A 14,724-nucleotide genomic window follows, 5' to 3' on the forward strand; every position below is an offset into this window, starting at 1 on the left:
AGAAAAAATAGACAGATGGTGGTGATATTTCTAGAGTTTCTACGCTTAACTGCTTTTACTTTCGTAAACCTCTAGAGAAATTTGTAGATGGAGAACATTAATACAGTGATTTCCAAAAATTAAGCAAAAGCAAAAAAATCGCGACTAATTGCTTAAAAGTAGTTCAGCATTCTTGAAATTTGGATATGTTACATATAAAATCAAGCTTCAAAAGAAAGCGAGGCTGCCATCACTTTATGCAACTATGATGTAGCTTAAAACCAGCTGTTTAGAAGGGAATCGTTATTCAACGAACGAAAGTATATAAAAAAAGTTTAAAGATAGCCAAAAGTGTAAAAAGGAAAATGAGACTGCATTTGCCAGCAGAATTGCATTGTAGAACTATAGGGGGGGTTAGAAGCTGGACAACGATAGGCCGACGTTGCAAAATGGTTAAATGTCGGCCGTTCAGGGTAAGGCCTGCCTGTGGCTGTGGAACCAATTTTTAACTCCTGGCTCAAACTTTCGAAGGCCACCCGAAGGTAGGCCAAGAGTTACCACTTCTGCAGATGAGCAGTGTTTGCGACATAGTACATGTCGAAACAGGCCCGCAATTCCATCTCTGCCTAGATCCACCTTCACTTCTGCTGCAGGAAGGACAGTATCAGCCACAATAGTACGCAGAAGGCTACCTGAAAGAAATCTGTATGTTAGGCGACTGGCATTGTGCGTTTTGCTTACCTCTTGCCGCTGAAGGGAACGTTTGAATTAAGCACGTAGTCATGTAAACTAGACTGAAAATAAGTACAAGTCTGTTTTCTTGTCGCTTTTCTTTACAGAGTGATTCTCGACATGCTTACATATGGAGAGAAGAAAACACTCAATATCATCCTATATAGCATACGGAAAAGGGATACCTTTGGAAGAGGTAATGTTCTTTTATAGGGAGGAGTATCTTTAGGCGGTGCAGAGGATGTATGTGCTGCTAACATGGAACTCTCAGAACTAAGAGGGGCGACATACTAAATCCTGCTGTTTGTTCGTACTCTGCTACAACTAGCGATACCTTCATTTTGCAAGCAGATAATGCTCACCTCGCACTGCTCGCCTCGTGCACCGATATCTTGAAGAAGATATTGGGGTCCAAATAGAATGGCCAGCACTCTCTACTGATCTTAATCCCATTGAGCAAGTGTATTACACTATCTGGAGCTGTATTTCTAGCCTCCAACTTTCTTCCCAAAGCTTAGAACACTTTTATGTGATTAATAAGTATAGCTACACATTCAGCTGATTGATAACATCTTAAACAGCACGAGACTGGCTTTAGGACTCTATTGCTATTCACAGTGACTATACTCGCTACTAAATTTTTTTTTTAAATTTAATTTTTTTTTGTTCCCGTTGATATCCCAAAATGTAAATATTCTGTAAATTCTTATGTTTTTAAGCTACAGCGGTATAATGAATATTATTATCAAGTTTTGTCCAATTTGCTTACATGCTTTTTGAATTATCATCAGATTTCCATTTGTTGCTTAACTTTTGAAAACCAGCGTACGTCATTAAACAGGAAAGCAAAGTGAAACTTCCCATAATTGTTTTAATAATCCCCGTAATACGTTGTTAATATTTCAGCCGGTCAGCATAATCAACTGTAAAGCTGTAATTTTTTTTTTTTTTTTTTTTTTCAAACTAAAAACTTTTTGCTCGAGTAACAAAAATCAATTTTTGAAAGGTTGACTTCATATTTTTTCTTCTTTTTCCCTCTCACTAAAAGTAATACTGTAGCTGAAACTATCGCTTCGATCCAAAGAACCAGTAACAAAGTTGCCTGCAAACAAAATCATAGGCACTATAACCTGACAAAACTGGTTTCATGGCAAAGCCATCAAAATCTAGCGAATGGCATTTTTTGACATTTTAGTGATGTTTCGCTACTAGATTCTTTAACGCGATTGTCGTTATGGCAGCTTTTTTTTCTCCTTTTCAACAGATAAAAATAAATATATTTTCAAACAAGATCGATTTATTTTTTATAATCTCTGTATTTATTTTATATAATCTCTGTATAGTTTTAAAATTTAATTTCCTGAGTGATTAAAATTTTAATGATGAAACAACGTATAGTTAAATTTAAGGAAAAACATCACCTCTGAAAACTAAAAAAATTGAAGATATATGCACTTTACTTAACACACAGGTTATCTACTTTATAACATTGTGTTTGAAGGATATTTGGAGAACATTTATGATGCACTTTTATTGGGTCATTTTGCTTTTCATGTGCTCTTTCCTACACTGTAAAATGCATTTTCCAAGCAGAATATCTTTAAAAAGAAGATTTTCATAGTTTTGTAGTAATGTCACACTTTCTCTACAGCGCGTATACTTTTATATTATGCGTCATTCCGACAAGAAAGTTTGGATTCTAAAATACTTTAATCAATAAATGTTTACATATATTTAACATATATTAAAAAACACATATTTAAAAAAAAGAAAGCGTTACTTAAATTTTAATTATAATTGGCATATAGAAAGTTAGAAAACATAAATTTATCAAATGTAAGTTCTTTATATTATTATGTTCATTGATTAATCATTGATTTTATTTTAAATAGTACTTAATGTTAAAGAAAATTAACCTTTCAGCAAAAATCAATTACCTACATTCTGAAATTGCCCTTTATAATTTTTACTTGAAGAGACATTTGAGCAAATAAGTATAATAGTGACGATGGGAATGATGCTATTTATAACCATCATGAATAACTACACTCATGTCCATAAATTAAGGATAATGCAAAATCAGGCAAAGGAAGAGTTAGAAGCAAAATAAATTTGATTTATTTGTAAAGCTTATTTATTAAGCAAAAGGTAAAGAGCAAAAAAAGATGCTATATGTTTGATATTATTAAAAAAATAGCGATTTTTTCTCCCTGGAACAAATTACAAAAAAAAAAAAAAAAAAAAAAAAAAAAAAAAAAAAAAATTACAAAAAACCAGTATTACATGGTTGGTATGATTGTTAATACATTGTATGTCTCCCAGATGATGCAATACAGTCCGTACAACGCCTAGGATGCTGAGTTTCAAATTATCCATCTGATCTTGGGGGATATTACAGACTCAAAAAGCAATGCTCTCCGAAATTCCGGTAGACATGTAGGAGGAGGTTGACGGGCTGCAACTCGTCGGCCAAGCATGTCCCACACGTGTTCTACTGGATTCAAGTCCGGTGAGAATGCTGGCCAGTCCATACAGGTGATATCCTCCGATTGAAGGCATTCGCTAAGCGTCTGTACACGGTCTGCCTTGAAATTGTCGTACCAGTGGCTGAACAGAGCTGACGAGACAGGTCTGAGGCTGTGCTTCGCCTGTTTCTTTTGGCAGTAACTGCCAAATACCGGTCCTCATTCTGCGTTGTAACTCTGGGGCGACCTGTGCTGTAACGTCTACTCACATTACCATCATCTTGGAATCGTTGCCAAAGCCCGGAGATGACACTCTGGGCAATTCCAAGTTCGTCTGATATTTCCAGTTGGGTACGCCCACATTCCAGACGGCCGATAATTCTACCGCGTAAAAAAACATCCAAATGCGTCCTTTGTGTCATAACTATTCCGTTATTGCACTGAAATGCTTATAAAGTGTCTGCGAACAATTTTACTTCTTTGCCTGTATTCCTTGTATATCACTCTCTTACAGTCTCATCATTGTGACGTACCATCGCTGTCATCTGGTTACTTCCTGAAATTTGTATATGATTGTTGAAGATGTGTGTAGTGATTTTACAGGTGATATATTTATTTTAGAGTTCGATTTCCGCGTGACTCCGAATTATCCTTAATTTATGGACATGAGTGTAAATCATGATTACTTCAAGGATTTTTCAGCATTGTTTTTAAATGATTTATTTTTTTCTTAATGCGATAGGATGTACCACCAATTCATTTAAGTTTAATCAACAAACAATATTTGTTCAAAATTTCAGTTTGATTAGAAACTTGTATTACACTTATTATTCATTACTATTATTATTGTAACTTAAGAACTTTCCTTTTAAAAGCTCAAACTTATACGGAAAATAAAATCAGTTATTTTACTGCTCATTTCCTAGAACTAAACATATTCCTACTTCTTTTTATCGAATGCATTTGAATTTTAATTACTCTACTTGCATTTTTCAATTTACCTCATGTAATATTAGAATTTCGTGCAATAATTAAAAAAAAAAAAAGAAAAAAAAAAAAAAAAACTTCAAAAAGAGTTTTTAGATAAAATTTGGAGAATATGTTTCATATGAGGGTTTTTTTTTTTTTTTTTTGTAAAGAAAAGTTTATAAATTATTTATAATACTCAAGAGGGAATTTTTATTTTAAATTTAGAATTTTTTAGTTTGATATTGCAAAAATTGGATGTATTGTAAAAGTATATTAAGAAAAATTTGCACTTCTCCTTTAAATAAAATAACGTAATAAATATTAAAATAAAAGGTACAAAATAAGTTTCAGTATAAATGAATACAGCACTTTCGAACTAAAAATATTCAGCCCGTTTCAGGCCCTTGAGGTTTAATTTTCGGTTTAAAAATAATAAGGATTGAGTAATCATGATTAACATCTTCGCCAGGTTGGAGCATTGCCTGTCTAAATAAAAGTGATGCTTTGCATGAATTAAGGTTTTCTTATATTTTTCGCATTGAATCATCCATTTACACAATTCTAAAGCAAAAGCATACAGGGAAGAGGGGAAATGCCTAAGACAGCAAAACGAAACGGTAAAACAGTTGTAGAAATAATGAGAACGATGTAAGGCGGTTGAAAACTGTAAATTCTTGTCAAACTTAATAATAAACGTTAATTTACTTGCTGAAATATTAAACTAAAAAAATTATGACATTATCTTTCAAAATTAAAATTATCTTTTAAGTATTTTAAATAATTAATTAACGTCTTTTCTTTACCTCCCCCCCCCCAAAAAAAATCTTGTATTAAACAGATTCTCCAGATTTTCCAAAGTCTTTTTTTTTTTTTTTTAATGTTAACGTGAAATTTATTTTTTAAATTATTGCACAGAATTCTAAAATTAATTGAGATGAATTGAAAATACTTGTAGAGTAATAAAGTTAAACACATCCGATAAAAAGAAGTAGGAATAGATTTAGTGCTGTGTAGTAAAATAACTGATTTCTTTCGCGTGTAAATTTTTGTTAAACAAATTCAGTTTTCAAGTCATTTATCATTTTTCTCTACCGTGTTTAAGAAATTAAAAAATAAGTAACTCCTTGGGACGTGATGGTAATGTAAATAACATACGGCATAAAGGAAGCATAGCTTTTCATTTTACTGAAATTGAATTCCCTAATACGTACTCTCATAAAAATAAAACAATGCATCAAAACACTCTGTACTTAAGAAGCTTATTTCAAGTAATTTATTCTTCTTAAGAAATCTCATTCTGTATTAACATGCACATTGTACTTTGCCCACAAGGGTAATTTAAACATAACTGCAGGATGTTATACCTAGTACATCATTTTTTCATAATATCATCATCACCTTACATAGCATAATACGTGTTCTATTTAACTTTCTAATAACGTAACATTTGCAGATTAATGAAATTAACCATACTTGAATTAAAAATGTAACTAAAATTTAATTAAAAATAAAGACAGCAAAAACCAGGTAAGGGGCACAAAATCGTCCCCAAATAATAAGTTTTTGAAAATGCATTATTTATTTATTAAATTATTAACACGTCCATATTTAATAAACATTTAATTCTCTTGATTCGTGTTTTCTTGTCTTTGATAATTGCTCTTAACATTTATAAACATTCAAGATACTTAGTCTTTTCTCAGTCACGGAAAATAGCATAAAAAGCAATATCATCTACATTAATTGAAAGAATATTAGGTTTACGTAGGAAAATATTTAAAAAATTTTTCTTAAAATTGATGTCGCTGTGAACTTTCAAATAAAAATAAAATAATTTATATAAGTATAAATACAATGTTGCAGTAGTACAATGTTGTTTTTTAAAAAATTTACACTAATATCTGCATTTTTCATAACAAAAGACTTGCTTTCGTGCAGAAAAATTTAAGACTAATTTCCTAATGGAATAGCTAAAAGCTACCGAAGAATATTTTTACATTATTTGCGCTACATTTGATAGGGTAATTACATTTTCTTTTTGTCTCTCCTGTTACCAGGAATTCTAATTTCATACAATTCTCGAGAAGTTAACATACGTTGAATACGGTATTTCTTATACAAAAGGTGAAGTAATTAGGTATTTTCCCTTTGCGTAAAGACGATATGAGTTATTTTAACAGATGTTTTCAATGAATATTAAATATTATTAGTGCGGTGTTTATATTTTTAAAATGAATTTCTTCCTTTCATTTTTCATGACTTTTATTTTTCTTTCTGGATTGCATTGATAACTTGAACGATATTTTTGTGCGATCTGAAAAGATTTAATTTGAGAAGATTAAATGAATGTCAAGATGATAATGATGAAAAAATACTCTTACGGATTATTACTATTTATTAGTGCTACTGTTCCCATAGTTTAACAATTTACTTAGCATAAATCTCACTGATGGATAAATATATTCTTTAGAGCAGTAAAAACAAATCAGGTTAGATGTATCTGCTTCGAATGGATCTTTCTTTCTTTTTTTTTTTTTCCCCTAAATTTTCTTTTTGCTCATCTTATTCTATAATAATATATCTTGCTAGTTGTCTTTTTTCCAATTTTAGCTTGAATAACTGTTGTTTTACCTATTCTATTTATTACAGGTCTTCCTAAATGTCTTCTTACTCAACTTATTCTATGATAGCTCTTATTCTAAAATATTTTTTTAATACTTGCCTTTTTGTGTACGACATTCTTTGAAAGCTAATGAGATGCATTATAGTATTTAATTTCTTGTAATTAATATGGAACTTCAAAGTTGTCGAAACATTTCTATGGCTTTATTTAAAGTTAGACATTTTAAACTTCTAGACTATCGCAAACTGAGCTTCTTCTTAATTCACTCTTTGTTTTACATGACTCCCTCTGTGGCCGAGTGGCTAAAACCGCTGAATGCTGATAGTTCGTCCTGGGATTCGACCCCAAGTGAGAGCATGTTTGATTTTCATAACTTTCTTCATGCGTAGAGTGCGTACGATCCAGTTAACCACAGAAAGTCTTTCAAGGAGGCAACCCTCCCCTTAGGCGAGATAAGCCCTCGGGAGCTTTGCCACAATTTAATAACCATAACATTATTTTGCATTAGCGGAACCTTTTCCGCTTTATTATTATAATAAACTATTCTTTATGTTTGACATGACAGATGAAGATTATGTTAAAGACTATTGTTTATCTAGTTTGCGATTCTCTTTGTACTGTTCTTTCCTTCTTTTGGCAAATTATTGCGATATGGTTACTGACTTGTCTAACACTTTATTGTTATTAATCTGCGAACAATTTATTGTTGGTCTGCTGAATATTACATATGCTGAATTGAGAAACTGTTTCGTTAAAAATTTTTTGTGATAGCATGATGAATTTTGTAATACACTTTGGAATATTTTGGCATTATTTTATTTACATTAAAATGAGTTTCTCTTTTTTTTTGTTTTTATTATTAATAAGAAAACTATGTTGACACTGTGACTGTCATTTTCGATAAACTTATTATTAGTTTTAACTAGTTAAATCTTAGTTTTTTATTTCAAATTATAGTAATTTATTAATTGAAGATTGCTTGAAGAGTTTGAAAACTACAGCGTATTTGTGGATGATCATAATAAATCATAAAGCTTTACTTTTTCCTTTTAAATTATTTTGTTTTGTGTTAATAATTTTGAAAAGAAATTGACTTGACTTAATGTATGATCTGAAACTACCTGGAATAAGCTAAAAATAGGTGAATTTTGTGTAGCAATTAAGAAAGAGGTGATCACGCAAATTTTATAATTTACCAAGTTTCATTAATAGCTCATTTATTTTGCATCCATTAACTAATATTACAACTTAACACAGATCGGCAAATAAAATAATTTTAACAAATTGCGAAAGTGCATAATTTTGAAAATGATGCAACATTGGCTGATTTCAGTGCTTTCATGTTATAGTAGTAAGTTTAAGAATGGCGTCAAATCAACGGAATTGTTTTATTTGAGATAGTCACTTCGACAATTGGATCAAACCACAAATGACTATTACACGGCTGGTCTCACACTGCAAGCCTCCTCCCCCCCATATCGAATGAGATCAAAACCCTCGTCCAGCAGATGGGTGACCACAGAGCGTGACCACGCGGATTCACGAAGGCCTGGAATCAAACGAGGGCTTAAGTGGAGGCAGCTTCCCTCTTTCTCTGCAAACCACATACACTGTAGTTATAAAGTGTCTGCTCTTGCTTTCTGGTAGCGTTGACGCAGGTTCCTCATAATTCTCCGGGCTGTCGGAGCGAGTTAACTCGATAGAGTGACTCGCAAGAGCGTGACGAAATGTAACGTCACTCCTAACGGTAGCAGGAGATCGTTAAAAAGTAAACGTGCCGTGAGGATGATATAGGTTCAGTAGCGATTTATAAAATAAATCATTACTCATTTAAGATTAGCCTATTATACATTTGAACTTTAATGTCCAGATACTTTAATATATATATTTACAAAAGAAATATTGATTATATTATCTCCTAAGATTAATTTTAGTAAAATTATCTTAAAAGAGTGAATCCATAGTTAGTAAGTTCAATTTCGAAAACTGTTTTAAAGTAACTTGAATGTAAATTGCTAAAAATGCGTAACGGGAACTTGAATTAAATCATGAATAACAAAATTTAAATTTTAAAAAGAAATAAATTAAAAGCAAGTAATTAAATTAAATGCAAATAATCAACTTGCCACTGATTGGAAATTAGTTGACTTTTCAAGGGGAACAAACCAACTCCCGTTCAATGAACAATAATTAAGAAATAAATACGAAGGTGTTTCGTCCTTTACTCAAGTAATAAGGCGATGCCAAACTGGCAATTTAAGTTAGGCCAAATATTTCGGTGAATTGAAGGAATCAAGAACCAATACAGAGCACCAAGGAACTCATTCTGATTAAGCATTTTCGCTAATTTAATTTTGAGTGAAAAGCAATTTATGCAGTAAAATTGATTAATTACTTGAGTGATTGTCCCCCGACACCTTCGTGTTTATGCCTTTTAATTTAAAACTGTTTGTAAAAAATTAAACATTGGAAATTGGCATTATGAAATAGAACTCAAAGTAATTGAAATAAGCATTAGAAAATTACGAAATATAATGCAATCTTTGCAAAAACAAAACAAAAAATAAAAATTTTAATTTAAAATATATATAATAAGAAAAGAGAATGTACATGAAGATATAAAAGGCCAGAAAAGCATTAATTAACTTACGTTCTTTCTAGTGGGAACTGGGCAAAGTGTTCTCTTCGCGTTTACTCAAAAAGGTTGTGTGTCCGAAATTCCTTATCGGCAGCGGGGGCTTTGAATTATTTCAGTCGGCGAAACTTGTGTGAAGCAATTTCTAGGAGAGGGAGTGACTAGGAATGCTTGAAGAACGTATGCTGTGTAGTTCTTATGTGAATGAAACCGTCTGTTACAATTTTGTGAGTGAAACCGTCTGTTAAAATTTTGAATATACTAGTGAATGGAAATTAATTAATTTCTGGCTAATTGTCACATATATATATTCTTTATTTCTGATATCGCTTTCTCGATACTCCTACCATAGTAGTTTTAAAATGTAGCATGAATTCCACAATAACTAAATACATCAAAGGCAGATTTCAGCAAAGACATAATGTACTATAATGGCAGCAGTTCATAAACTAAAAAAATAATAATAATTACTTTAATACTAACACGTTTTACTACTTCATAAAATAAATATGATTCTTCAGTCTGATGAATGAGAAGACTGCATTAAAAGGCCAGTTTATGTTTAATTTGAAACATAAAGAAACTTTTCATATTTAGACTTAATATTTATCATTATTTTTAGATCATTATTTTATCTTCATTATTTATCATTATTTTATCTTCTCATTATTTTTAGACTGTAGGAATTTATATCGTTCAAACGTTTTAAAAAATATTTTACTTCAGTCTTATTTTGCATTTAGGTTATTGTCTTCAAGTATCAGTTTTTAATTTCGCTGGTGAAATGAACTTAAACTGAATTTAAAATTTTCGACAGCGTTATCTTAACTTGATCACCGTAGATTTATCTTGACTTACTGACGAGTTATCTTTTTTATAGCTATTTAACTGTAACAACTACCTTTAACAACTATTTAACTGGATTTAAATACCTATAGCAACTATTTAACGCAAAAACAAGCCCAATTAAAGTAAATAAATGTTTATTTATCTTATGCTATTGGATTACAACTAAAATGATAACGTAAACTAAAACTGTTGACATACCGTAAATACCATAGTAAAAGATTAGGATACTTGCCTTGGTAGCTAAGATTCAAATAATTTATAACGGTATTCTAAATTCAAAATTAAACAGCTGGTAGTCATCTTTAAATTCATAAAATATTTACCATGGTTCAACAATAAATTAACTTTAGTTGTTCACCAACTTAGTACTCTAAGACGCAATGATATTGTAGCGTAAGCTCCAGTAGTCTTACAGTTATAATTAACCTTCTTCTTTTAAACTGTGGCACATGCCTCTGCCTTGAGCAAATATTGTGACATGAGCCATGAAGGATAGGACAGAGTTCAATTCAAATCTAACAATAAGTAAAACTTAAGAATAATTGTCAGAAATATACAGTTATTATTAATTTATATTTGTTTTCTACTCAGGATATCTGTTATAATTAATCCTTTCAATTTTGTCTTATTCGTCAGAAAGAAAATATTTTGTATAAAAGAAGATTTTAATTGGTTGATTATTTTTATTTCGTATTATTAACACATTTATTCCAAATGACTGTAATTAGACAATTTATTAACAATTAGCAAAATTTTTTTTGATTGTTTCTGCGTATTTAATATTTCTCTTAATTCACCACTCTTACCTTTATCAGTAGTAAATTCGTTTATCACATACTGCTTTCCTTATTTACATTATCATTACCATGGTTTCAAATCTTCAGTGATTGAAATTACTAAAAACTAATGCTCATTTAATTTTTTTTTTTTTTTTTTTTTTTTTTTGATGAAATTGACCATAAGCTTTTTTTCCCTCTTATAAAGTATATTTGGAAGGAAAAAAAAAAAAAAAAAAAAAAAAAAAAAAAAAAAAAACTGTGTTTTTCTTAACGCAAAATATAATATGTAAAACTAAAACCTGACTAATGAATATAAAAATTTGCAGTAAGCTATATTAATTTAAAATGTTCTACACAATTTCAGGAATATGCTTTTCTAAGTGCTTATAGTAGGTATTTGTATTAATATTTTTTTAATTACTCTAAAAACTTTTTTATTTGCTTCAAAAATCCTACAATAACTATAGCTGTTTTGTTTCCTGAGCTCAAATTGGAAAACTTTATTTTTAAGTAAATATTAATCATAATTATAAAATTATGTAGGTAATATTTACATACATTTGTTGCAAAGGGTTGTGAATCTGTGGAAAAGGATCATAACTATATGCAGAATAACTGTTTCTAAAATACTTTTTTAAGTTGCTTATGAATAAGCTTCAAATATTTTGTTTTCTTTTTAAGGATCTGATGATGGAAAGATGGACTTTGTGGATGTGGACGACGACTGTAAATCTTGTGCATCTACTAGTACCGATGGCCATGTTATTACCAATAGTTCGGACAAGGAAAACTGTTCTCTTCTCAAACCCCACCGGGTTCCTAGCCCTATTTCGGACGCCTCTTTAGGGTCTGAGGATTCTGAAGAATCCTCGCAAAATTCCTCGATGCCCCACCCCGCGCCTACAGAACTGCCTCCTCAGAGCCAACAACAGAAGCCTCGAATATGGTCGATAGTGGACACAGCAACTTCGACGCAAGGGCCCAGTTCCTCCAACCTTCCTCCCGGTGCTTCCTCGAGACTAAGTCCCTTGCAGAGGGCGGCCTACCTCAGCCCCTATCCTAAACCAGCTTCGTGGTACGCCGGCACGCTCGGCAATCTCAGTGTAGTGACCAGCGTTGGGGGCACGTTCCCTCTTTCTGCAGTGTACTCTTGCCCACCTATTGGCGGGGCCCCTACGGGGGCTACTCCGTCTCTTGCCGAATCGTCGGCGGTGTCATCGCTCAACAGGCTAAGGACAGCTGCGGCCGCCTTTCCCACCGCTGCTACTGCAGGGGAACTGTCTTTACACAAAGCGGTTGTGGCGGCAGCTGCTGCGGCAGGGTCCTCGCCCCCACCCTCCGTGTTCAATTTAGCCACGAAGATGAGTGGAGGACCTCTTCTTACAGGTAGTGACCAACAGCAGCAACATCCTGGATCAGTATCGCGGTCATCATCATCAAGTGGTTCGGCTGCCGCCATTGCGGCCATGGCCAGCAGTACCGCTAACAGTGTCATCAACAGCGGTCCCAGTCAAGGCCGTGTGATCTCCTAATGTATTATAATTAAAAATCAAGTGGGACTTCTCAGACACGACATGATGTCGCATTGATCTGATACAAAATCATGTTAGCACTCCAGGCAGTGAATTCTTGACCACCCAGAGCATATAATTAGAGAGAACAAAATAAAAAGGTGTTTGAGAGGAAATGTGACCAAATTTATATAGATAAATGCTTAGACATTTCTATATTATTCGCTACTTAACTGCACAACAAAGAGTACTTTAAGTATCGTAACCTCAAATGCTATTAGAAATTTCCTGAGGCTAAATCTTTGTTTTTAATACTTACTTGGAAAAACCTTAGATTTCCAAAGTGAAACATTTCTTAATCTGCTTCGTTAAAAATGGCAAAGGAATTTTTTTTTTATCTTATACCTTACTAAAAAATATTGAGCAATAAAATTTTAATCACTTTCCTAGAAATATCGTCTAATAAAATCTTTGGAAGTCCATGTGACAAAAATATCTTTTTAACCTCTCTTTATTAGATTTGGATAGCAAATAGTATATACAGGTTATAAATGCAATAAACAAAATTAAATTTATTATCATTTCCTCACATTTCGTACTTGTAAGTTAGAAAATGAAACATCTTTGCGGATACTATTTTAAACAATTTAGTTTTCAATAATTATCACAATTTTTGTCAATAAATATTTATCAAAAACTGCAAAGTTTCTATCATTTTTTACTCTTTTGTATGCTTTTGATGCGGAACGTGTTATTGCTCTGGAAAAATCAAGTAAAACACTGTCTTTCATGCTATTCGGGTGATCCAATGGATTATAAGCCCGATAAGAAAACGAGCAACGTTCCTCATTAATGTATTATAATTTACACACTTACGTGGATGGACTACGGATTTATCACATATGCGTTGATATCAGCTGCATAATAGACCTTACAACTAGCTTGATAAACTTTGCAGGCTCAGTTAACAAGTTCCATACTCTAGCACTTGAAGAAGAGAAATACGAAAGATCAGTTCTCTCTTTATCCTGATTTCTGTTAGAGAATTATTACGAAGAAAATATTACTGAGTTCCGGTTCTTGAAAGGCCTTCTCATATCATATTCACTGATGATTGTGAATGCTTTGGAAAAGTAATTACCTTTTAACAGTGAAAATATTTTTCACTTGCAAAGACGGAAAAACTGAAAAAAAAAAAAAAAAAGTGAATGCTAAGGAATAAAGAATGTTAGAGAGTGTGTTTTAAAATTTATTGAAATGCAGAGTAACTTAAATAAATCCTTTTTAGTGCATATAAAATAGCAATTTTATTTACTTATAAACTTGCACTTAAGTATTAATTTTGAACGAATGATTTCCTTAAATATCAGTGACTGTGATATGAATGAATTTTTGCTTCGAAAATCACTAAAGTTTGCCTATTCATTGAGTTGATGTATGAAGGACGAAACTCTGGAAAAGTTGCTGCTTCTTCGTGGACGGAATAACGTAAAAATTACGCACTCTCATTTCAACAGAGGAAAAGAAAAAAGCCAAATGTTTTTCCTAATAGGACTTTTGTTCATTATCAATGTAACTGCGCTTTTATAAACCAAAGCTTGTAAATAGTCGACATAAGATAGATAAATATATGTGTACAAATGTTGTTTTTTCGCCTGCTTTATGGACATAAAATATAAAGGATAACACCAGCAGGAACTGGAATTTAATTTATTTCTTCGCCAAGGATGTGAGATATTGACTAGTGATATAACAAAAATGGCGGTTTATTGACTCCCGAATTGCTGAAACCCCCTTACCCGTATTTCTGTTTTCCCTTTTGGAATTGCCATCTCCTTGTTGTCAATGACAAACTCTGTTTATGTATCAATAAATGAAAAAGTGTTTCCTTTATGACTGTGTGGTACTTCACTTCTTAGATTTGTATCAGTTATTTGACTAGTTTTATGAAAACATTCAGAAAACTGCTTTTTTCCCATATGAGCTGAACAATGTACACTTAATATTTTCTACTACAAACGTAGGTAGTAATTTTGTAAATCCATACTGAACACTTACAAAATTAATATTCTAATAATTAATAAAGAATGGGCTCACCAGTCTATACCAACAACTTGTTGCCCTGACCGAAAATAAAACTTTACATTCACAAACTTCATCAAAATCAAACTTCATCATCATC

General features: G+C 32.0%; 1 protein-coding gene across 3 annotated transcripts in view; it reads left to right on the forward strand.

Annotated features, from left to right (window-relative positions):
- LOC118202807 (uncharacterized) overlaps positions 1-14,435 on the forward strand; it is a 319,541-nt gene extending 305,106 nt beyond the window's left edge. For all 3 annotated transcript variants that reach the window (XM_085818193.1, XM_085818191.1, XM_085818192.1), the window contains exon 5: positions 11,713-14,435. In XM_085818193.1, coding sequence (XP_085674319.1) covers positions 11,713-12,563 — 851 coding nt within the window. In that variant the 3' untranslated portion in view covers positions 12,564-14,435. The remainder of the gene's footprint in view (positions 1-11,712) is intronic.
- The last annotated feature ends 289 nt before the right edge of the window (positions 14,436-14,724 follow it).

The sequence above is a fragment of the Stegodyphus dumicola genome, chromosome 6, assembly GCF_044657685.1.
Source record: "Stegodyphus dumicola isolate Sdum_Otavi_A_Nest chromosome 6, ASM4465768v1".
Lineage (NCBI taxonomy): Eukaryota > Metazoa > Arthropoda > Arachnida > Araneae > Eresidae > Stegodyphus > Stegodyphus dumicola.